The sequence below is a fragment of the Australozyma saopauloensis genome, chromosome 3, assembly GCF_035610405.1.
Source record: "Australozyma saopauloensis chromosome 3, complete sequence".
Taxonomy (NCBI): Eukaryota; Fungi; Ascomycota; class Pichiomycetes; order Serinales; family Metschnikowiaceae; genus Australozyma; species Australozyma saopauloensis.
This window is the reverse complement of record NC_086133.1, coordinates 1,856,342-1,878,824: the sequence shown is the minus strand read 5'-3', so window position 1 is coordinate 1,878,824 and position 22,483 is coordinate 1,856,342. Positions and strand designations below refer to the sequence as shown.

The following is a 22,483-nucleotide window of genomic DNA, read 5'->3' as shown; positions in this document are numbered from 1 at the left end:
ACTCAGAGGAAGCGAGTAAGTTCAAGAGAATGTAGGAAGTAGGCATTGATCTCGTCATGATGAACACTTTTTTGAAGATCCAAAAGCTTTCAATTAATTTAGAAGTCATAAGAATTTCGTTCACTTTCATCAGAGTACCAATTTCGGTATCATGATTATCTTGTCTGTGTCAGTCACATTTCGAACATCATACCAAGTAGAAGTCAATCATCGAGCTCAGAGACTATTCCAATACGAATATTCATGTACTCACCAACTAGCTGTTCCTAATAAAATAACACAAAAACTTCTCAATCCAGGTTAAGTTTTTTGCGAGTGCAACTTCACAGATTTATAATGGAAGTCAAAACCCGAAGACAAGAAAGATCCATTTACAAAAGAAACTTTCGTCGATTAATCAAATCGACTCATCCCAAAAGAAGAGCGAGTAGAAAAACAAAACTCGTGAAGAATAAAAAAGAAAATATCCGAGTCATTCCTCATCAATTAATCTTGCTTCTCATTCTGTAGTCGGTGTTATTCTCCCTCACTCTGAAATCTGCCGCATGTTTCACCTCCTGGATCTGATCTGCTGCTACCCTTTTTCTATCTAAGCCCTTGACTGTGCGCCCCTATCGATCGAACAAACCCAAATTTTCATACAAAACACATCGCTACACATTCTTTCCTCCCAATCTGCAACACAAATCACAGCACCTCTCCCACCATGGATCAAAGTGCCCTGACTGTGTCCAGCCGTCAACCGAACCCGGCAAATCGCGTTCCAAACCCTCCACAACCGCAACCGCAAATGCAGCCGCCGCATGTCGAATCAAAAGCCATTGTTTTCAATGTCTCGGATCACTACCAGGTGTTGGAAGTGGTGGGTCTGGGTGCGTATGGCGTGGTGTGCCTGGCAATACATAAACCCACAGGCCAGCGGGTGGCCATCAAGAAAATCGAGCCGTTTGAGCGGCTGATGCTTTGCTTGCGCACGTTGCGTGAGTTGAAACTTTTGAAACATTTCAACCATGAGAACATCATCAGTTTGCTCGCTTTGCAACGACCCATGTCCTACGATAGCTTCCGTGAAATCTACTTGATTCAGGAGCTCATGGAAACAGACCTACACAAGGTGATCCGTACCCAGAAACTCTCCGACGATCATATCCAGTATTTTGTGTACCAATCGTTGCGTGCTTTGAAGGCTCTCCACTCGGCCAACGTGCTTCATCGCGACCTCAAGCCATCCAACCTCCTTTTAAATGCAAACTGTGACTTGAAGCTCTGTGACTTTGGCTTGGCTCGCTCCATTGCGTCTTCTGAAGACAACTTTGGTTTCATGACCGAATATGTGGCTACCAGGTGGTATAGAGCTCCAGAAATCATGCTCACATTCCAGGAGTACACCACGGCTATTGACGTGTGGAGTGTGGGATGTATTTTAGCTGAGATGCTCAGCGGTAGACCGCTTTTCCCTGGAAGAGACTATCACAACCAGTTGTGGCTAATAATGGAGGTCTTGGGAACTCCTACCAAAGACGATTTCGAGAACATCAGACTGAGACGCGCACGCGAGTACATCAGTCTGCTTCCGCCATGTCGCAAGGTTCCTTTTGAAGAACTTTTTGCCCATGTGCCCAACCTCAATCCCTTAGCATTGGACCTCCTTGAGCGTCTTCTTGCATTCAACCCCCTCAAAAGAATCACCGTTGACGAGGCTTTGAAACATCCCTACGTCAAATTATACCACGATCCCAACGATGAGCCCAACTGTCCTCCGATTCCTGACGATTTCTTCGATTTCGACAAGAAGAAGGATGAGTTGAGCGTTGAGGATTTCAAGCAAATGCTCTATGAAGAGGTCATGAAGCCGCTTTGAATTAAACATTAGAATCGAGCAGGTTTTTACGGAATTATTTCCGGAGACCGCGGTTTTATGCGCCTTTGTTGTAATATTAGCACCTTATCTCTTGGGAGAACACGAACTATACCAATACATATTTCATCACCGATTACCCTAACTAGAATAAATTCATAGGACTTCCTACCAAACTACATTACAATCCATCAAGTCAGGATCGCTGTCATAAATAATTTCAAATACAAAATCTTGATTACAGATTGTCAATGTATTAATTTTTAGCATTCTGAACATTTGCAGCCATGAAGGCACGTCTAAAATGACGTGCTGCTCATGCATTACACCACAAGGTGATGACCAGGCAGAAATTGAAAAGGAACAAATTTCAAATCAAATATATCATTTCATTTCTCTCGCCTATAAATACCCCACTATTTCCCGATCCTTTCCAACATTATTTTTCCTTCCACGTCCAATGTCGTGCAGACACCAGGCCATATGAGACACGACTTGTTCGTCTCACTATCCATACCAACAACCAAACCATGAATTTCAACTTGTTCTGGCTCTTCGTGTTTGCTATTGCTAACGCCCACACGGTGTTGTTGGCTCCATACGGAAAGCAATGTTTCTACGAAAACTTGAAACAGAACGACGTGTTGTCCATCACTTTCCAAGTCGGATCCAGAGACCCAAACAACGCTGAACAATTGACCGTTGACTTCCTCATCATCGACCCCCGTCACCGTGTCGACCGTTCCTTGCACAACGTTGACCACGGTGACGAGACTATCAAGGCTACTGTTGAGGGTAAGTACCAGTACTGTTTCTCCAACGAGAAGTCTAGCAGAGCTGACTTGGACGTGTCTTTCAACGTTCATGGTGTGATTTACTTTGATGCCGCTGACCCCAACTCGGACTCTTTGGATTACTCGATCCTGAGGTTGAGACAGTTGACAGATGATGTCAAAGCCGAGCAGAACTATTTGGTGATCAGAGAGAGAACACACAGAAACACGGCAGAGTCCACCAACTCGCGTGTCAAGTGGTGGTCGCTCTTCCAGATTGTTATGGTTGCATTGAACTGTTTGTTCCAGATCTACTACTTGAGACGTTTCTTCGAGGTGCGTTCTGTGGTCTAAGGGGTGGACGCAAATTAGGTTAAAAAATTACTGGGGCTGTGGATCTAGTGGGAAAGATATTCCGCCAATGACGGCATCGTGGTTTCTTTGTAAGAAATACGTGCCGCTTTCCGACTTCCACTCATGGGCGCAGGGAGCTGTACAAGCTGATCGGCTCTATTGAACAGCCTAAATATATCAAAATACGTATAGTAAGCATGAGATTCGCTGTTGAAATAGCTCTGGGTTTGCTTTTCGAGGTATTTGGGAAAAGCGACTTCATTTTGGCCCAGGCTTATCGTAGTTCAATTAGGTCCTTGGTGAGAGAGGTTAGTTCAAACATCTGTAGAGGTAGAAGAAGATCGCAGATAACACATTCCCGACCGGTCTGAATTCCCACTTCTCTGACATCTAATATCAAGTTGAAAGTATTTCAATGTAATTTGTTACGTAAACGTTCGTGACACCAAAATGACAATACATCGTAGAGTGTTCCCCATTCGAATGCCGACACAACTAAGAAGCAAAAAAATGTAATGATTCTGGTTAAAAACCAGCCTCTTTTTCCCTTTTAATTCTCATGCAATCCATTATGTCCTATTGCATTACCCGTACGCAACAATCTTTCATTCAAGGCAGCACTGAGTAGTTTCCGCTTAAGCCTAATTACTCGCAATATTCACATCATTGATACATAACAGAGAGAAATAACAGAGAGAAATTTCTTTTTCTCAAATTGCCATGTCTCTCTTCTCTAATGCCTCGTCTCTCGACTATTGCCTTGTCTCCCTTTTTCAGTTCATCACAGTCTTGGCTGCAAACGCCGCGGCCGGAGCAAAGGAGTATCCTGTGTGAGTTGACATGTAGAGCCATAGATTAGTACCCGTCAAGAATCATATAAATGGGCCACCAGACGCCTGTTGAAAGAGAAATCTGAATCGCCGTCTTTTTTCGCCTGTATCCAAACCCCTCTCGTGAGTCTTTTTTTTTTCTCTTCCTTCGTTTTCCTGTCCCCATCTGGCGTTTGTTACTCACATTGTGACTCCCCACAGGTCCTGCAGCCAGCACGGACCCAAGGCCACACTCCCCATATATAAACGGATCAGATCGCTCCAACCACACCACCTTGGAAATAAGCCGCTCAATCCACGATAAAGCGTTCAATTCCACCACCCAAACCAATTCTTCCCGTATCCTAAAATGGCTTCCTACTTTACTGAAATCAAACAATTACCACCTGACCCACTTTTCGGCCTTAAAGCCCGCTACACCGCCGACCCCAGATCCGATAAGGTCGACTTGGGTATCGGTGCTTACAGAGACAACAATGGTAAGCCTTGGATCTTGCCCGCTGTCCGTGGCGCTGAGAAGAAATTGATCGAGTCTCCAGGCTACAACCACGAGTACTTGGGTATCTCTGGATACGAGCCTTTCTTGACTGCAGCAGCTGAGGTCATCTTGGGTGCCAACTCCAGAGCCATTAGTGAGTCTGCTATTGTCTCGCAGCAGTCTTTGTCTGGAACCGGTGCATTGCACTTGGTCGCTGTGTTTTTGAACGAGTTCTTCGCCGGAAACAAGACTGTGTACTTGTCGAAACCTACTTGGGCAAACCACCATTCGGTGTTCTTGTCTGCTGGCTTGAAGGTCGACACATACCCATACTGGGATGCCGAGAACAAAAAGTTGGACATTGAGGGCTTTGTCAGCACAATCCAAAACGCTCCACAGGGTTCTATCATCTTGTTGCATCCTTGTGCACACAACCCTACCGGCTTGGACCCTACTCCAGCTGAGTGGAACAGAATCTTGGACGCTATTGCCGAGAGAAAGCACTTGCCAATTTTCGACTCTGCTTACCAGGGTTTTGCCTCCGGTAGCTTGGAGAAGGATGCAGCCTCAATTAGAACTGCCATTGACTCTGGCAAGATTTCCTCCCCTATCTTTGTGTGTCAGTCCTTTGCAAAGAATGTCGGTATGTACGGAGAGCGTGTAGGTGCTTTGCACGTTATTTTGCCAGCTGGTGAGTCCGCAGAGAGTAAAGAGACATTGAAGAGTGCCATCAAGTCTCAATTGAACAAATTGACTAGATCTGAGATCTCCAACCCTCCAGCCTATGGTGCTAAAATAGTAGCTACAGTGTTGACTGACCCAGAGTCTAGAAAGCAATGGGAAGAAGACTTGGTCACCATGTCCTCTCGTATCATTAAGATGAGAAATGAATTGAAACTGAAATTGATTGGATTGGGAACTCCAGGAACCTGGGATCACATCACTAACCAGACTGGTATGTTCTCCTTCACTGGCTTGACACCTGACATGGCTGAGAGATTGGAGAAGGTTCACGGTGTTTACTTGATGAGCTCTGGAAGAGCCAGTGTAGCCGGATTGAACGACGGAAATGTTGACAAGGTTGCTCGGGCTTTCGATGAGGTGATCAGATTCTGCTCCAAGTCGAAGTTGTAATGACCTCTATTTATACTTACTGTTAACGGATTCACGAGACGCTAATCGGACTATTTTAATGTACCTTTATTGTATTGAACAATTGTAGTATTTTGTTTTCGTGTCGGAGATCGCAAGTTATGATATTTAGACAAAGTAGCTAATTAAAGATCAGACATTCTAATTGAACTTCAAATTTATAGGCGAATCAACGGCAAACAAGTGAGACATCATGAGAGGTGAGGCAATACAGCACAGTAGTACCTACCCATGAGGTCGATACATGAAACTACTTCCAATACAACAAGATTCACTCACAATTATGCATTAATACTAAAGAGATATTTACTTCTTTCTGAAAGAACAGCCCTCAGTCAACTTGGCCTTACCACCGGTTGGGGTGCACAAGACAGTGGCACAGTTGTCACAAGTGACAGCGGTTTGTGCGTGAGAGAAGACAGTGGTGATGTTCAAACATCCTTGACACTTAACATCCATGAAGTAGGATCTTGGGCCTTGGACCAAGGTCTTCAATTTGTGCTTCTGAGCCTCGGAGGCTGGGTTAGGGTGCAACAAGTCTTGAACTAAAACCTGTTTGTTAGTATTTAAACTCAAGGGGATTTAATTGTTGCTGCGAACATAAATATGGGACGATTCAACCAATGGCAAAATGGGGATGTATACGGTGAAATTTTTGCATCGCTCTGGACAGAGTATTTGACTGTGGCGTCAGCTCATTCGTTCATGGGAAAACTTTTTATGAATCTATCAAACAGTTGAAGTGCAGTCGATGTACAAAGAATATCAGACTTCTGATATCAGCTGATCCTCAGCTTTTGACTAGCATCTCTTGAGACTCGGATTTCTTGTTTGGTGTATCGTTTGGTTCGTTTTTGGTGTAGGGAAAGGAAAGCCAGAAAAGGAGATAAATTCTGCAAACGGTAATGTTTTAACATGGCTTGGAATCGTTCACAATGGTCGCAGCTTTAAACAACACACGTTTCCGTGGTATTGGCGTCGGTACATACCATTTTGTCTGTTGTATCTAGAGGGCTCTGGTAGAAACCTCAGATAAATTTTTCACAGTGGCTGGGAGCAGGAGGGGACTGCAGGCGAGATGTACAGGTGTGCGGCCAGGGCCAGGTGTGCATGTAGACAGGGTTTCTGAGTGTAGGTGGGGTGTGGTTGGTCACGTGCGTTTCGTGACAGTGTTTCTGGCTGCAAATTGGGCCTCTTATATTGAGAGAGTATCAAATCAATGCTTTTGGAATAGGCACAGATTTTGGTATGATTTGAGAAAAGGGTATAATTTAAGGTGCATACTGATATTAATTTAATTATTTGGTTTCCAAATTCATTGCTTGTAGGCGAATGGTTGATCAGTAGCAATCCCTCATAAGTAGATAAGCTTGAAAACCAATAGTCACTACAATAAGGGAAGCGGGCTTTTATAATCCATCATCAATTTGATCGGACGATAATATGAGATATATTGTAGTCATTCAGCAACGAATTGTAACCTTCTCATCTAGCTGATTTGAGGTACAAAAATTAGAAATCGCAATACCCGATCGAATTGTTTCAGGGAGCAGTGCAATGATTTATAGACAAAACGATTTTGATATCATCGCGTATCATCATGGTCTGTCTATTACAGCCTTGTAGGATAAGGTGAATGGCTTTAATAACGAAGCGTAACCACTAAAGCCACCATGTAGTTAACATACCAAAAGAGCGAAGACAATTTATAGGCCAATTTGGGATCCTTTTCCAAATTTTTACAACATTGATCCAGATAATTTATCAAACAGAAGCTATGCCGGTCCAAGAGGTTGCATCTCATATGATGAATGATAGAAACAGTCTTTATATTTTTCGAATAAAGTCACCAAGATTGAATTCACAATTAATTTCTAACAAGCATGAAAAATCTCTCTCTTTGTGAGTTCACCCTCGATGTTCTCCTCGTTCATTTCCCTGCCAAGGTAGTCAATTCAAAATTCGTAAATAAAATATATTTGCACACACATCTCTCACCCAGCCGTCGTGGTTAGCCCATGGTTTTGGTAGCCATAAGCTCAGCGCGCTGTTAAGTGAAAAATGTGCTTCATGTACTTACTATCAGATGCTATATAACTCCTATAAAAGACAATTTGGTTGCGAAAGCAGACTGGTTCTCCATCATCACGGTCTCGCGGCGAATACTCTATATAAAGCCTACAATATACGTAAATGACCGGTCGCTGAAATGCCTCAAATAATTGCCTTCCACGTCTTAAGTTTCCCCGTGATCTCTAACTCATCGACAAAGACCATAAGACAACTCTGTAAACCACTCTCCAATAAGGATTCCATCACTCCATTAAACGTTTACAAAGGACTTTCCTTTATATCTTGACAGTTGCACATTAGGCACACCCTTTCAACTCTTTCTTATACCAGAATGACGGGTAAATATGCATGGGATTTAGGCTAAAAGCCATTCAAAATTGATGTTTGATGCAAGGTAAGACAAAACGCCAAAGTTTGCGGCGAGAATTTACTTGCGAACTCCGCTTGTGAGCTTTGGCTTGAAACGAAATAAAATACAGTAGAGTGCAAATCGAATTTGCACGGGCATTGGTAATTGACCATGGACAGCTGAGAAATTGGGTCTGCGAAACTTACTTGGAGCCGCGCTTTGCACCCTTTCTTGGAGGAGTGACCGGTCTACTGTTGCCAACATTAGGGGGAGGGAATCTAGGCTTCTTGTCAGCTGGCTTCAAGATTTGGAAGGAACACAACAAGGACTCATCCACACTCATCATAGCACCGGCATTGTCAAACTCACCACAGTAGTTAGGGGCCGAGAAAAGAGTGACCAATTGTCTCTTAGAGAAAAACTCGTAACCGTCTTCGACGACTTGATGGGCTCTGCAGATCAAGTCCATATCGTGCTTTTGCAAGAATCGAGAGACGACGTCGGGGCCGAATGTGAAGGACACACCACGATCATTTTCTGACCATCCGGCGATGTCCTTGTCTGGATCCGACCACAACAAGTCACACAACAAACCAACGTCAGGAATATCTGTAGGTCTCATGACTCTTCTAATTTGTTCCATGGAGTTCAAGTCAGGGGACAAACCTCCGTGCATAGTGAAGATCTTCTCATCAATGATGGCTGCGATTGGTAAACAGTTGAAACAATCAGTGAAAGTCTTCCACAACTTGATGTTGTATCTTCTTTTACATTCATCGTAGAAACCATAGATACGGTTAATGGAGGCACACTCGTGATTACCTCTCAAAATGAAGAAGTTCTCAGGGTATTTGATCTTGTAGGCCAACAACAAACAGATGGTTTCCAAGGACTGTTTACCTCTGTCAACGTAGTCACCCAAGAACAAGTAGTTTGCTTCAGGAGGGAATCCACCGTACTCGAAGAGTCGCAATAGGTCGTAGTATTGGCCGTGGATGTCACCACAGATTTTGATGGGGGCCTCCAACTCCAACAAGATGGGTTGTTGAATGAAAATCTCTCTAGCCTTTGTACAGAGGAACCGGATTTCGTGGTCCAATAACGTAACTTGTTTACCGGGTCTAGAGCCACGTACCTCCAACAATCTGTCGACAATGGAGTCGATGTCTGCTTCCTGAGTTTCGGACATTACGGATTTGGTAGTTTTTGTAGGGAATTTGTTTCAGCAAAGCGTGTGCGTCAAAACGGCCAAAGGAAATAAGAGCCTATGACTTTGATAGTGGGGATATTCGGCGGAGTTTTGCTGATATCAAAATACACTGGTGTAACACAAGCAGTGGCGATGTGTAATGTGTGACACGGGGCAGGAAAAAAACCTAGGGGCAACAGACAAGAAATAACACAGACAAAGAGAACAAAATATAAAAATGTTCTGCGTCTAATTTATGATTTGCTGTATTGTCTGAGGTTCAATTGCAGACAGTTTTTTTTTTTCCGGATTTGGGCACCAGTAACAACAAGTTGTCGACGTGGAAGTTCTGTTGTTGTCAAAAGAAAAAGTGGCGGAAAAGCCGGGGCTAGGATGGGGAGGAGTAGGCGAGGCGATTAGGAGCGCTGGCCAGAGCACACGGACAAGTTGGTTGTGGGCGACGGGGAGTGTGGCCGAATTTGGGTAGTCGGGGACAATAACAAAAGTAGGATGTTTCGTGGAGGGTGAGCAATTGGAAGATAGAATGGGGCGACATTTTTTTCGGCTGTGTGCAGGCGCGCGAATTGTTCGCATCCATCGGATACTATACCATACCCTGTGTGGCCGGGGCTTAGAGAGAGGGTGAATAAATGGAATTGAGAGGTTTTGGGGCTGGGATTTTGGCACAGAATGTGTTGAGTTTCGTGATTCTAATGTCAATGTTCGCTCTTTCGTTTGGTGTTGTTTGCTTGGTCTTTAGTCGTTGCAAACATTGTTGTTTCAGGCTAGGGTGGAGGAAGCAGGATGGATTTGCAGCCGGCTAAACAGTCGAACATAGAGACAGGGCAGACAATATGTAGAACACGATTGGGTGTGTTTTTTTCATTCGATCTGTATTTTAGGTTCTTGTTTCATTTTTCCTGCTTGTGAAACAATACACGAGCCGCTCTGTTTCTGGTCTCGTTTCAGTATGGCTATAGCTTATTAATTAGGTACACCGAGCCTCAGACGTGTCAGTAGCACTTCTACTCCAAATTTAGTAGTGAAAACTCGAAAGATTGATCCGGTGGCCCCGATTTCCGGAATGCTTATACTCTAATTGCTTCTTAACATTCATGGCTCGCTACGTTTACAATAGGGTGCTCGTAGCTTAATTGATGTAGTATTGTCCAGATCTCAATAATACTTAATACTCGATCTTACCCTTCGATTGTATTAACACAGCCAATTAGAAATAGCTGGCAATCATTCGATTCTCCCTTTTTCTACGCTCCCGGTATTTTTAGCTTCTATACCCACTACTGTCCTCGCGTCTCCAAGTCCTCAATCTATATTTGCAGCCACTCGCCTCGGTCACCTTTTATCCGCAATCCGAGCGACATTATTTCCTGTACATTGCAACCCCATGGAAGGCAGCCAGATACACCCGTGCCTCCTGATAGATTCTACGATAGCAGAATAATGGAGCACCATCCAATTCCAACTCTGGCCTAATGAAGTTGTTCGTATTTTAATAATTTAATGAAAGATCTTGCATAGACATCATAAATCTCAGATCATATACGGCATAGCTCGTAAACATACAGACACTAGAAGAATCATTGAAAATGGCAACGGCTCCATTCCCAAATCATTATACTTGTCGGTTAGTATCGGCCTCCGACTCCAAAGCATGCTCAGTTTGCTACAAACCGACGACTACGGTCCTTCTATCACAAAATAGTGCTGATTTCTTTTACATATGTGAGAGCCACTTGAAAGATAAGACCTTCGCAGAGGCAATCCCTCCAGAGGAGTATTTAACTTTAGTAAAAGAAAAGAATGGCTTAGACGCACAAATCAAGGCCCTTGAGCGGAAGGCTGCGGCCGTTAAGCCTTATTCGTGGAACAAAATGATGAACACTATAGGTTGGGATAACTCTCAAGAAAAAGATGAGCCAGATGCACAGTCTGATGATAAAGATAAAGACTCCACACCACCAAAGTCTTATGAAGAACTCAATAAGAAGATCAAGGAGCTAGGGACAAAGGCAAGCAGATTAAACGACTCAATTGCCTCATTCAAGTTCAAGAACTACAAGTTGGATCCCGGCATGTACCGCATGCGTATCAACAATCTCTTACAAGCACAAAATAGGCTCCGGCGCCAGAAAGAAGTGCAAGCCCCTGGATTCTTTCCCCTGGCACCATCCCACCTGCTCAGCTAGATATCTTTTCATTAGTTAAACAACTAACCTACATGCCACCGTAGTTGACAGCCCTTTCATCAAACCAATTCTCCCAATGTTCGATGGCACCTCTTGCCACTGATCCACCCACAAATTCTACATTACCCTCAAGAAGCTCAAAGCGAAATGGTCTGGTGCCCACTGCGGCACGCCAGAACTCTCTAGTGGTTTCTTCCTTGCGTAATCCAGATGCATCATCCTCTTCATCGTTATCGATTCCACTGCTGCCAGCGGTGCGGCCTGCTGCTACTTCCTCAGCCACCAACTTAGCCAATTCTAGCTCTAAGAGCTGCTTCACCTTATGCACTGGACGGGAGTCGAAGAGATCTTGCTTGTTGATGGCAAAAAGATAATCAACTCCATTAGGGACTTTCTCTGTCATGCTGAACAATTGGAATAATTCACGAGCCATGGCGGCGACATTGGCTTCTTGGTCCAAAGCCCAACTGGAGGAATCCACAACGTACACAATGCCTTTCAATTTGCGGACAGTAATGTCTTCTAAGATGAGTTTTCTCAAAAGTTGCGAGTGCTTCAAATGGCCGGGGAAATCTATAAGCTGGTATGGCTTTTGGATTTTCTCACTTGAGAAGGGGAGTGCTAAGGACGAAATGTTAGGCTCCAAAGACGAAACGGTGCTGATTTTTTCATCGCGATTTTGGAGTTTGTAGAAAAGTGCTGTTTTGCCGGCGCCGTTGCGGCCAACGATCAAATAAGTAGGCTTTCGAAGTTCAGAGTTGGTCGAAGCTGATCCAGAAACGCTGCTGAAGTAAAAGAAGCCAACAACAGCTAAGAGGCCAACCACTATCGTCAATAGGATGATTTGTACACTATCCATATTGATGCAGGCGTGGCTTGTATTATAAAATGAAATTGTCCAGAGTATAGAATGCTTCAGGTGACAGTATGTAGTCAGGTTGGGGAACACCTAATGATCATGTTAAGATAAAAAAACGCAAATCTCTTTCATTTAAACAGGAACATCTAGATGATTTTCTGGTATGTTTTTATTAGAACAATCAGGGTTTGTTCATTTTATTCTATCATTCTATTTTTTGGGATTTCTTCAAAAGCGCCATCAGAAATGCAAATATCACCAGACTTGGAGTATTTTTTCAAAATCAAAAATTTTGCATCACAGATAAACTCAAGGTGACAATATAGATATGCTCGCTTTTGTTTTGAATCTACACATCAGTCACTTTTAATTATGTATTGTCCAGAAGGTAAGTAAATCTATAATCATTAGGAATCTATTGCACCAACTTCATCAGAGCCTCACGGGCCTTTTGGGCCAAGAACAAGTCAGCCAAGACAAGAGCAGCCATGGACTCCACAATTGGAACGGCTCTTGGGGTAACAGATGGGTCGTGTCTGCCTCTGGCAGCCAACACACCATCCTTACCATCATAAGTGGAGGTTGACTGCTCCTGGGAGATGGTAGCGGCAGACTTGAAGGCAACAGAGAAATAGATGTGCTCACCGTTGGAGATACCACCCTGAACACCACCGGAGTTGTTGGTTTTGGTGATCAAACGGCCCTTGTCGTCACAGTGCACGAAAGCATCATTGTGCTTTGAACCAGGAAGAGCAGTACCGGCAAAACCAGAACCAAACTCAAAACCCTTGGTAGCTGGGATGGACAACATGGCGTGGGCCAAAACGGCCTCAAGCTTGTCGAAACAAGGCTCACCCAAACCAATAGGGCAGTTACGAATGACACAAGTGACAACACCACCAATAGAGTCCTTGGCATCTCTGTACTTCTCAACAACCTTGGTCATGGCGTCTCTGACATTCTCGTCTGGGCATCTGATCGGACCAGCAGCGTCCACAGACTCACGAGTAACAGTGTTCAACAAGTTTTGGAAAACTGGGTCCTGTGCGTTTCTGTCCATGGAGACTTCACCGATAGAAGAGACAAAAGCAACAATTTCAACACCTGCAGCAAGCTTCAACACCTTCTCGGCAACGGCACCAGCGGCAACACGACCAATGGTCTCACGGGCAGATGAACGGCCACCACCAGAAGCGGACTTGACACCGTACTTTTGGATGTAGGTCCAGTCAGCGTGGGATGGTCTTGGGTACAAGTCTGTCTCGGAGTAGTCCTTTGGTCTGTGGTCCTCGTTTTGAACCATCATACCGATGGGACTTCCCAAAGAGCGTCCGTGCTCGGTACCGGACTGGATTTGAACTTGGTCCTTCTCGTTACGTGGAGTGGAAATGGCACTTTGACCGGGTCTTCTTCGACTCAACTGAGGTTGGATGTCTGCCTCAGTCAACTCCATACCTGGAGGACAACCGTCGATGATGCATCCGACAGATTTACAATGAGATTCACCGTAGGTGGTGACACGGAAGTAGTTACCAAAGGTGGACATTCTGTGTGATATGATTTATGTGGGGTTTGAATGGGCAGAGGCGTGACTCTGGGGGTATATATATTTTTCACTTCGCTCTGCGCTCATTTTCCTGCCTATATTGAGTCATCCGATCTGGTGAAACCATGGGCAGAAAGGTGGTGGGCTGACCTGACTTTTCGATTATTAATTTTGAAAGAGACCACTTGAGGCTTCGATTTGGTTTGAGCCAAAATTCGTCGGATTTTGACATTAAAAGTGCGGCCAATTGTGGGAATCTATGTATGGGCATGCATGATGCGTTAAGAGGGAAGAGAGCTAGCAACAGTTAGAGAGCAGTGTATTACTAACTATGAGAAATGAAATCTAGTAATTTCCGGATCTATTTACGGGAAAAAGCATAGTCTTTTAGTTTTTTTCGAAACTGAGAAGTACTTTTGACTATTGATGATGACTGAGCTTCAACCTCTCTGCTTGTATGTTTCAATTATTCAATAGCATTCAATCTCCCCATCCCATTGACACAGTTGAGATGTTGACAAGCTTCAAAATAGTTTTGTCATTTGAATTAAATGCAGTTTTTCAATTAATGCCAAAGATAGTTTTGTGATCTAAGGTCGCAACTTACGAGGAGCCTCTGCGATTCATGATAATCGTAGCTGATTCAGGTGTTGCCCTCTAGCCACAAATTTTTGGTGTACTTTCGCAAACACACAAAAAAATATTTCATTTTGACGTATCTATGCCACTGCACATCTGTTTGTCTATTTTTTCAGTTTGACTTTCCACAATCGTTTCTGGCCCTGAACGAAGCCCTGACCATGCATGTAATATACTCAATGCGGAAAAACATAAACAGATCTATTAGCCTACACTAAAATTCAGCCCCTCTACAACCATCGCGACGACCCTGACTACTTTCCAAATTCAAAACAAAGCCTACCCCTTATTTGAAAACCACGAACCATTGGCTTTTAACTTGCGTCATATCACACAATTCATCCTTTGGACAAGCATCAAATCAACATGTTCAAAGGACCTGTCGTATTTTTCTTTCTTCTACATTGCGCTGTTGCAACTTGGAGCACGCTCTATTCTTTCGATAATGGAAGGGTCTATATGCGATTGAAAAATGATGAGCTCGTCGCCTTAAATCTCACCTTCTATGGTTCCAATCTGAATACTCAGAGCTTGAGCCAAAACACTCAATTGGAGGTCCTTCCATCAGCACCAAAGGACTCATCATTGTTTATTCATAACACTCAGTTGTATGCTGTTGCTGCAAATTCACTGTTAGCCTTTGAATCGAATGAATGTTCCGATGGGTCCTTCCAATTGTACAAATTGGACTCTACAAACATGGTGTGGACTCCTGTTCTGCCACCAAGCTATTCAGGAGTGGATGATACATCCTTCTACCAAGACGCAAGTATATTCGTAGCACCAGATTCTTCAAGCGTTTACATCTACGGAGGCAGATGCTCTTCTGGGTCGATAACAAATCGACTTGTGTCGCTCAACATGGACACCATGACGTTCTATAATGTGACAACTCCAACACGTCCGCAACCTTTTTATGGCGCCGTATCTTTATGGGCACCTAACCCTCAGTCTCTGGTGATAATTGGAGGTAAATCTTCGTTGGGCTGGCTCAACATGTACCAATTAGCAACCTGGAGCTTCCAATCTGGATGGCTGTTCCAAGAAGCTGGTCAAAATGGTCAAAGCACTGTCGGCTCGCGCACTTCTCCCTTGGTTCTCCCTATTTTTTCTAAATCAACTGCCACAAACACTCAACTGTTCCTAGCATCCTACTCGCCAAGTGCTGCTCTTGTCATCGGTGGTGACAGTGATACTCCGTTGCAAGCTGAGTGGGCTAAGATCCTGTTCGGCAATCAGAAATGGGCATGGTCAACTTTGCTGCCATCCTTAGATGTGCTGAACCTCATGGGTGGCTTTGTCATTTTTGATACTTTTGTAGCAGTGAACAGCACTAGCAAAAGAGATTCGCCTTACTCACTCAGCCTATATGATATGAGTGACAATTTCCGTCTGATTCCAGACTTGAAGAGCTCTCAGGCAATGCAAACCAAATCTACTGGTAGCGGGTCGAGCAAAACCGTAAAAATTCTTATCGGCGTGCTAGTTCCACTTGTTCTGATTGCGATAATAGCATCTGTTGCAATGTATTTCTGGAGACGGAAGGTAAACAGAATTGAAAACGAGAGTATTCTCGAGGCTCTGGAATACCAATTCGGACATTTCAGAAATGCACTGGACCAGCCATATTCGATTTTGGGACACAGACCACTTGACCTCTATGCGAATAATCACTCTGACAGTGCATCGACGCTAGATGACAATTCCATCGACCTGTGGGTACGTAAGAGACAAGAATATGAGGCCAGCCGAAGCCGCGCGCCTGTAAGACATAGTTATCTTGCATCAAATGAGACGCTCACCTCGCTTTCAGAGTACAGCACTGGTGAAGACTTGCACAATGAAAAGACTCATAGTGAACATAGAATAAGCCACGAGCACTCACACGAGAGCCCGCTTCTTCAATCTCCAACAAGCCTGCCAGTTCACTTCCTGGAATCTCATAAAAGACCTCTGCACGAGAGCTCCCCACATCCGGCAAGATTGGCACAACTAAAAACACATTCATTCACTATGACGCCGCCAGGACTGCCAATGATAAAGAAGAAATCCATGCTTGACCCAGGTACTATACCGCTAGAGGAACCTACGGACTGCGAATCGATAGTTACGAATATGGATGTTCAAGTGTTGGTCAGCTCTAAGAGGAAGTCCATTCTTCGAGTCGTTAATCCAGATCAAGAGGAGTCCGAGACCATTCGCCAACGGCAACCATCGTAGTCAGTTGCAAGTTGAACCTACAAACTCACGAGATTAATGCCATATTCTAAACCAGAAACAATTTTACAATTAAGTTATTTAGTTCGTTATCTAATAACCCTACACACATCTTATGATCAATACGGAGCCTCCTAACAAGGAGTAGGTTATGAACCTTGAATTTCGTGCGTGATTGCAGAACAAGAGATTTCACATCGTTTTTGTGCAGAAAAGTCATCCGCTGAGACAATCTTTGCACAGGCAAGGTAGTCAACTGTGAGTGATCTAATTACACGAAGTTCTAGGTCGTCTATTTATAGAGCCCACACAACGAACCTGAAGTGTGCAAGAAAAAAAGGGTCAACAAAGCATAGCCATATACTCGTCATTGAGGTTTGTATTGATGGCCTCGTTGATTTTTATTTACTTTCGCAACCTTTTTTTTCGAATCAGTGTTTGGAAAGACCTAGCAAGATCAGATCTAGATAATAGTACAAGTCGAAACTTACACCCGAGACCAAACTGAACGATCGTAATCTTTGTCCATCAGCTCATCTCAATTTTTTCCCTTAGATTTCACATTTGACACATAACGAGTTTTGGTCCAGACAGTCCCCTCTGCAATCCCACCGTCTCGCCCACAGTCAGCCTTGCAAACTAGGCAGCAGTAATTTTGAAGAGGTCCTCGAAGAACAACAATCCAAAATCGATACAAGAATTATTGATCGATCGGCGCAAAAAGGCGGCTTTTCAAGTGTGACTCCTCCTACCCCTGAAGTATTTTTCCAGCTCTCTTTTTTTGAAGTCCTCCCCGCCTGCAGAGCCACCCCCATACATACTCCGTAATCGCAGCGGAAAATCAGCCTATCTGGAACACATCCACTGACAAATTGGCACAAGTGGCACAATAAACCCATCGGCAGGGACATATTAAGTCGCCGTGCTTGTATTAAATTCCAAAGGGCTACGAACCCACGCAGAATTCGCAAAGACCACCTGAATTTCCGTCTCGTTTTAGCCACCTAGCCTATTTTTCCCCACGGCCCCAATCCCCTAATACCTGACCTGCCACGGTACTTCAGCCACGATGAACGGGCTTGAAGACGACAACTTCATGATGAACGGGGGCTCTGAACTCAAATTGTCGATGTTCCCCACCATGGATACTCCCAGTGAAATGGATCTTGATGAGCCCAACATACTTGCGGCCGCATTGAAAGACTCCGAGTTTGATTTTTTGAACGAAACTCCAGAAAGTCAACCGTCCAATTATCAGCAACAAAATCATCACCAGTCTGAACAGTCAGTTCCCCCAGCCGAACTTGGCAGCACAGACCATTTTGTAGACCCCAAGTTTCAGTGGGAGGGTGTAGACCAACCAGAAAGTAGTATAGACCCAATGGAACCAACTCAATCGCCAGCGTTCACCATGGATCTGAATCTCTACTTCGACACTTACTCGACAGCTATGCCTGAAAGCGAAAATCCACCCTCTGGAGCCACAACAGATGTGAGAAGTCTATTTACCAATGAGGACCAAGCTGACCAAACCTATCCCAATTTCAGAAGTCAGTTCGGAGCTCAAAGCTTGCAAGGTATTTCTCCAGAGTCTTCTGGGGCTAGTATCTCTGTTCAACGCAATCCCTCTCACGCTAGCTTCAACCGTCACCGTGCCATTTCTCTTTCCGAAAGAATGGAGAACACATACTTGCAACCACATCCTGATAGATACTACGGAAAACATGCCAACAATATGCAACATGCGGCTCGCAATCTGGTTCACCTACTGCCAGCGGAATTCTCATACCAAGGGCACAGTAGCCAATCACCTGAAAATGATAATAGATCTAGCACTTACTTGGACACTCCGGACATAAATCCGGGGGCTCGTCCCAACATGGAGAGACGAGATAATGCTAGCTTCAGGACTTCGATTCTGGGCCACAACAACGACCTTCTGCCGTTTACAACCAACACATCATTCACTCCTTCAATTAATTCTTTACAACTGAATCAGCCTTCATTTGTATCTGCGCAACAATATTTCCGGCTGCTGGTGGACCAGGGCCTGCAGAACCTTGGTAGGGGGTCATTGGAGGTGTACTCGAGATATGGTCTTACTCCTGACAGTATATCTCTGGGCACACCACCAAATCGCCCGCAAAGGTCCTTTGCCAGCTATTTTTCATTCATGGATAAAGATAGAAAACAACCTGCACAACAGGCACAACATAGCTTGGAAGATGGTTCCAACATTGATCAGCCTCAACCAAGAACTTTGATAAGAAGTATTTTTAAAGGCGGAAATCATGGCCAACAAGTGATCCTTTCTCAGCAAGATGAAATGGCAATCTACAATTCAGTTCTTGATGAGAACCAAATGCTAGTTGGAACCGAGGACGAATCATACCCTAAAGCCCCAAAGAGAGTAAAGAAAGGTATTTTTGACCGATTCAAGCCCAACAAATCTACCGATGTTCCACAAGACAATCGTCATGATACCACTTCTCAAGGTTCTGGGGGAAATGAGAACGACCCTACAAATTTGGAGCTTCTGTGGGCCAAAACAAATTTATCTTCACAATCACAACCAGCCATCTCGCGTACTTCCTCTGCTCTGAATTCCGGAAATACTTCTTTTGGCACATCCCTTAATGCTCAGAATTCAGCTGGTCTGGATAACCTGAAAACTCTGGAACCAAATTACGGAGCTCTTTTTAAGGGTGTTGCTAAGAGAAGAACTCTTGTAACAATGAAAGGAAAGAAAAAGAGTCTGGCGCAAATAAAAAAGGATATAAAGCTTGAAGAGAGCATACTCGACTCTCTCAATGGCACAAATGTGAAACAGGAACCTTCTGATATGAGTCCACAGCTGTCATGCGTGTCGTCTCGATCTAAGGATCCTGACAACGAAGAGCAAACATCAGTACCCGGAACCTTAGCTACTGCCTCCAAGCGAATTCTAGGCTCTCGGCTTCTTAAAAGAAAAGGCAGCCCTAGCATCAAGCCAGAACCGTCTAGCAATGTAGTCGAAGTTGATTTGCAAAAATTGGATTTGCCAGTCGACACTGAAATATTGCCTCAGATCCCTCCAAAATCAAGACCGAGAGGTCGCAGAGAAGACAAAGAGGCTGATTTGGTAGACGATGCAAAAATCTACATTTGTGGATATTGCGCACGTCGGTTCAAACGCCAAGAGCATCTCAAGCGTCATTTCAGAAGTCTACACACTGCCGAAAGACCATACGACTGTCCCATCTGCCAAAAGAAATTTAGTCGAAGCGATAATTTAAATCAACATTTGAGGGTGCACAAGCAAGAGGGTCAAATAAAAGAAGAGGAGCTAGAGGGTCTTTCAACCTAATTTAATTGTTCGAGTTTGGCCGAGTTTTGACGAGCTACATACTTCACGCCGTTCTTATATATTTGAATCTATATAAATCAGCTTACCTATAATCCCACAAATGGCGTCTTCGAAAGGCAGCAACCGGTGCCGCAGGAGTGGCCAGTTTGTCATAAAACAACAGAAAAAGAAGAAATGGTAAATGATAGTGGCAATTAACCCAACGAGAGACCCAACTCCTCATTCAACCGGTTGGATGTTAGTCCATCTAGCACGGTCTCTTGTTTGGGGCGGTGGGCGCCAGGTTTAGAAATTCCGCCTCCATTGTCGTAGCCTTTGGAGCATACACCATTGGCCAAGTGCTTTTTGTATCCCTCCACTCGCGTGAACTCTTTGCCACATCTACACCGACAGTTCTTAGTCACCATGTGAGACTTAACATGTCTGTTCAAGTCGTGCTGGCGGACAAAGCTCTTCGGACAGTAGCTGCAAGTGAATGGACGATCACTCAAATGTGTCTGAATATGAGATCTCACGTTGTACCGCCTCGTGAATTTCTTTCCACAGCCTTCATAGGTGCAAGTAAAGATTTTGTTGGCATCCGGACCTTCCCAATACCTATCAAGTTCACCTGGAGGCAACAAGGAAGTTTTCTTCACCATTCGTTTTGGCGAAAGCTCTTGAATTGCCTTCTTTACATCACCATCCTTGCCGTTTGGAGAGATGATAGGACTCCATTCTAGAGTAAACTTTTTGCGGCTAGGAGTCATTGGTTGTTGAGATCGGAGAGGCGTTAGTTGAAGAATAGTCTCATTGATGTCACTTACAGAATCCTCAGGATTCTGTTCTGTCATTTGCTTGAGTTGACGTATAGGCGATGACTGAATGGAATTTGCTCTAGGCGGAGACGAGCTCATGATTGGAGGCTGCAGTTCATAATAGTTATCAGTATCATCGGAAAAGAATTGAGGATTGTAAAAGGCTCTCTTGACGCCTGGTGACAGCGCAGTTGTGATACCAGTCTTGTGATGAATTGGTGAGGAGTAGGCTTGAGGCAGGGGACTATGAGGCTCCGGCGAGTCGTGACTTAGCAGACTCGTTGTAGGGGGTGGCATAAATACGTTCATGTTCAAATTGAGGGGTTCTGGACGGATACGGACAGGCAGAACTCTACTAGAGTGATTGTAAGAGGCGTAAGAGGTATCTTCCGGATACTCTGGGATCGAAAAAGGCTCCAGTTCAGACACCAGGAACGTATCTTCATATAATACCGAAGCCCTTCTGGGGCTTCTTGACGGTGAACAGTGGCGGGGACGAGGCCGTTGTACCTGCTGTTGTACATGTTGAGGCAGTCTGTTCACGACGATAGGCGCTGCGGTTGGATACTGAACCGGTATTGGAACAAACCTTCTCGAAGGGTCAGTTGGGATATCGAGAATCTCATCGATCTCGTCTGGATACGTCTCATCACCAACTATTGGGTGCTGGATGGTTTCCAAAGGCACATTTGTGTGGACAAATGCGTCCGTTGGTGGAGGAGAAGGCAGCGGAGGAAACTTATACGATTTTGGATTGCTTGTTGTCACAATAATGTCGTCTCCTCCTTGTTTTTCTTCCGCAACTACGGGCTGAGGCAGTCTGCTGTTCTGATTCATAAGCACTGGAGGACCCAACCGCTCTATCGGATTAGAGCGTGCGAGTTGTGTTGGAGAGATGGACTTCGTAGTCTCATTTGGTTTGGTCAACCGGAATATATCAGCATTAGTTCCCGAGAGCGAAAGCTCTCTGTTATGGTCCAAAAAGCCAAAGATGGCAGTACCACTCGGCTTCTTCGAATGCCGGTAGGGTGAAGCGTTCAGATGCTGACGCAGGTGACGAGCAGACACAGCTTGGTGCAGTTGTGGAGGAAGGTCAGCTGGGTTGTATCCGGGTGGTACATCAAGATCTTGCAATGTATGGAGCGTTTCGTTGAACAAATTGTCGAAGTTCTTATCCACAAAGTACAGAGAGAAGTCTTCGTCCTGGGGGCCAGAAGAAACAGGCCCCAGGCGCTTCAAGGAGATGAGGTCCTCCCAATTGGAGATTGAGTCCATTGTGAGCCTAGCGTAATACCGGCAAAGATGTCTGGGGTTCTAGGGCAAGAGAGGTGCGCTATACTAGGAATGAGAGGAAAGACAAAGTGGTTGGAAACACAGAGGAGGTGGTACTTTGGAAGTGAAGAAGCGCACTGAGCCGGATGCACTGGGGCCCTGCTCTAATATGAGACCCTTGCGCCATGAGAATTGTTCTGATGGTGAGAAATTAAATGTACCAACTTAAAGCTTTCCTCATTGGGGTTAAAGATCAATACTGGCGGCTGCAAATTTACCACTCTTTCTGCAGGCCGCCTGCGAGCCTCGCATATGGTACGGCATACAGGAGTTTCATGTTGTTCATCTGGCTAGTTGCGGCAACTGTGAAGCGATTAGACACATTGGACCTGCAGAACATTCCTCAGGCTTAGCCGCAACGCAGATGGAAACCCCATGAATTGTCTCTTTTCGTCGAATTGAGGCGAGTGATTATCCAAAAAACAAAACAAGCAAGAGCAGGTAGAAGTCACCTTAAACATTAATGAGGAAGTTCGTTTTGTTT

The 22,483-nt window shown here is 44.5% G+C and overlaps 10 protein-coding genes across 10 annotated transcripts; 6 read left to right on the top strand and 4 right to left on the bottom strand.

Moving 5' to 3' along the window:
• Positions 1 to 706: 706 nt before the first annotated feature.
• PUMCH_002971 (uncharacterized protein) lies at positions 707 to 1,861 on the top strand (the record flags this gene model as incomplete). The annotated part of the gene is made up of 1 exon (XM_063021959.1): positions 707 to 1,861. The coding sequence occupies one exon, from the start codon at positions 707 to 709 to the stop codon at positions 1,859 to 1,861; it is 1,155 nt and encodes a 384-aa protein (XP_062878029.1).
• Positions 1,862 to 2,196: 335 nt separating this feature from the next.
• Positions 2,197 to 2,985, top strand: PUMCH_002970 (uncharacterized protein; the record flags this gene model as incomplete). Its single annotated transcript, XM_063021958.1, has 1 exon — positions 2,197 to 2,985. One exon carries the CDS (start codon positions 2,197 to 2,199, stop codon positions 2,983 to 2,985), a length of 789 nt encoding a protein of 262 aa, XP_062878028.1.
• Positions 2,986 to 4,164: 1,179 nt separating this feature from the next.
• Positions 4,165 to 5,427, top strand: PUMCH_002969 (uncharacterized protein; the record flags this gene model as incomplete). Its single annotated transcript, XM_063021957.1, has 1 exon — positions 4,165 to 5,427. The coding sequence occupies one exon, from the start codon at positions 4,165 to 4,167 to the stop codon at positions 5,425 to 5,427; it is 1,263 nt and encodes a 420-aa protein (XP_062878027.1).
• Positions 5,428 to 8,069: 2,642 nt separating this feature from the next.
• On the bottom strand, positions 8,070 to 9,056 carry PUMCH_002968 (uncharacterized protein; the record flags this gene model as incomplete). Its single annotated transcript, XM_063021956.1, has 1 exon — positions 8,070 to 9,056. One exon carries the CDS (start codon positions 9,054 to 9,056, stop codon positions 8,070 to 8,072), a length of 987 nt encoding a protein of 328 aa, XP_062878026.1.
• Positions 9,057 to 10,663: 1,607 nt separating this feature from the next.
• On the top strand, positions 10,664 to 11,263 carry PUMCH_002967 (uncharacterized protein; the record flags this gene model as incomplete). Its single annotated transcript, XM_063021955.1, has 1 exon — positions 10,664 to 11,263. One exon carries the CDS (start codon positions 10,664 to 10,666, stop codon positions 11,261 to 11,263), a length of 600 nt encoding a protein of 199 aa, XP_062878025.1.
• A 28-nt stretch (positions 11,264 to 11,291) lies between these two features.
• PUMCH_002966 (uncharacterized protein) lies at positions 11,292 to 12,122 on the bottom strand (the record flags this gene model as incomplete). Its single annotated transcript, XM_063021954.1, has 1 exon — positions 11,292 to 12,122. One exon carries the CDS (start codon positions 12,120 to 12,122, stop codon positions 11,292 to 11,294), a length of 831 nt encoding a protein of 276 aa, XP_062878024.1.
• A 415-nt stretch (positions 12,123 to 12,537) lies between these two features.
• Positions 12,538 to 13,668, bottom strand: PUMCH_002965 (uncharacterized protein; the record flags this gene model as incomplete). The annotated part of the gene is made up of 1 exon (XM_063021953.1): positions 12,538 to 13,668. One exon carries the CDS (start codon positions 13,666 to 13,668, stop codon positions 12,538 to 12,540), a length of 1,131 nt encoding a protein of 376 aa, XP_062878023.1.
• A 1,005-nt stretch (positions 13,669 to 14,673) lies between these two features.
• Positions 14,674 to 16,527, top strand: PUMCH_002964 (uncharacterized protein; the record flags this gene model as incomplete). The annotated part of the gene is made up of 1 exon (XM_063021952.1): positions 14,674 to 16,527. The coding sequence occupies one exon, from the start codon at positions 14,674 to 14,676 to the stop codon at positions 16,525 to 16,527; it is 1,854 nt and encodes a 617-aa protein (XP_062878022.1).
• Positions 16,528 to 17,593: 1,066 nt separating this feature from the next.
• PUMCH_002963 (uncharacterized protein) lies at positions 17,594 to 19,870 on the top strand (the record flags this gene model as incomplete). The annotated part of the gene is made up of 1 exon (XM_063021951.1): positions 17,594 to 19,870. The coding sequence occupies one exon, from the start codon at positions 17,594 to 17,596 to the stop codon at positions 19,868 to 19,870; it is 2,277 nt and encodes a 758-aa protein (XP_062878021.1).
• A 194-nt stretch (positions 19,871 to 20,064) lies between these two features.
• Positions 20,065 to 21,942, bottom strand: PUMCH_002962 (uncharacterized protein; the record flags this gene model as incomplete). Its single annotated transcript, XM_063021950.1, has 1 exon — positions 20,065 to 21,942. The coding sequence occupies one exon, from the start codon at positions 21,940 to 21,942 to the stop codon at positions 20,065 to 20,067; it is 1,878 nt and encodes a 625-aa protein (XP_062878020.1).
• Between the last annotated feature and the right edge of the window lie 541 nt (positions 21,943 to 22,483).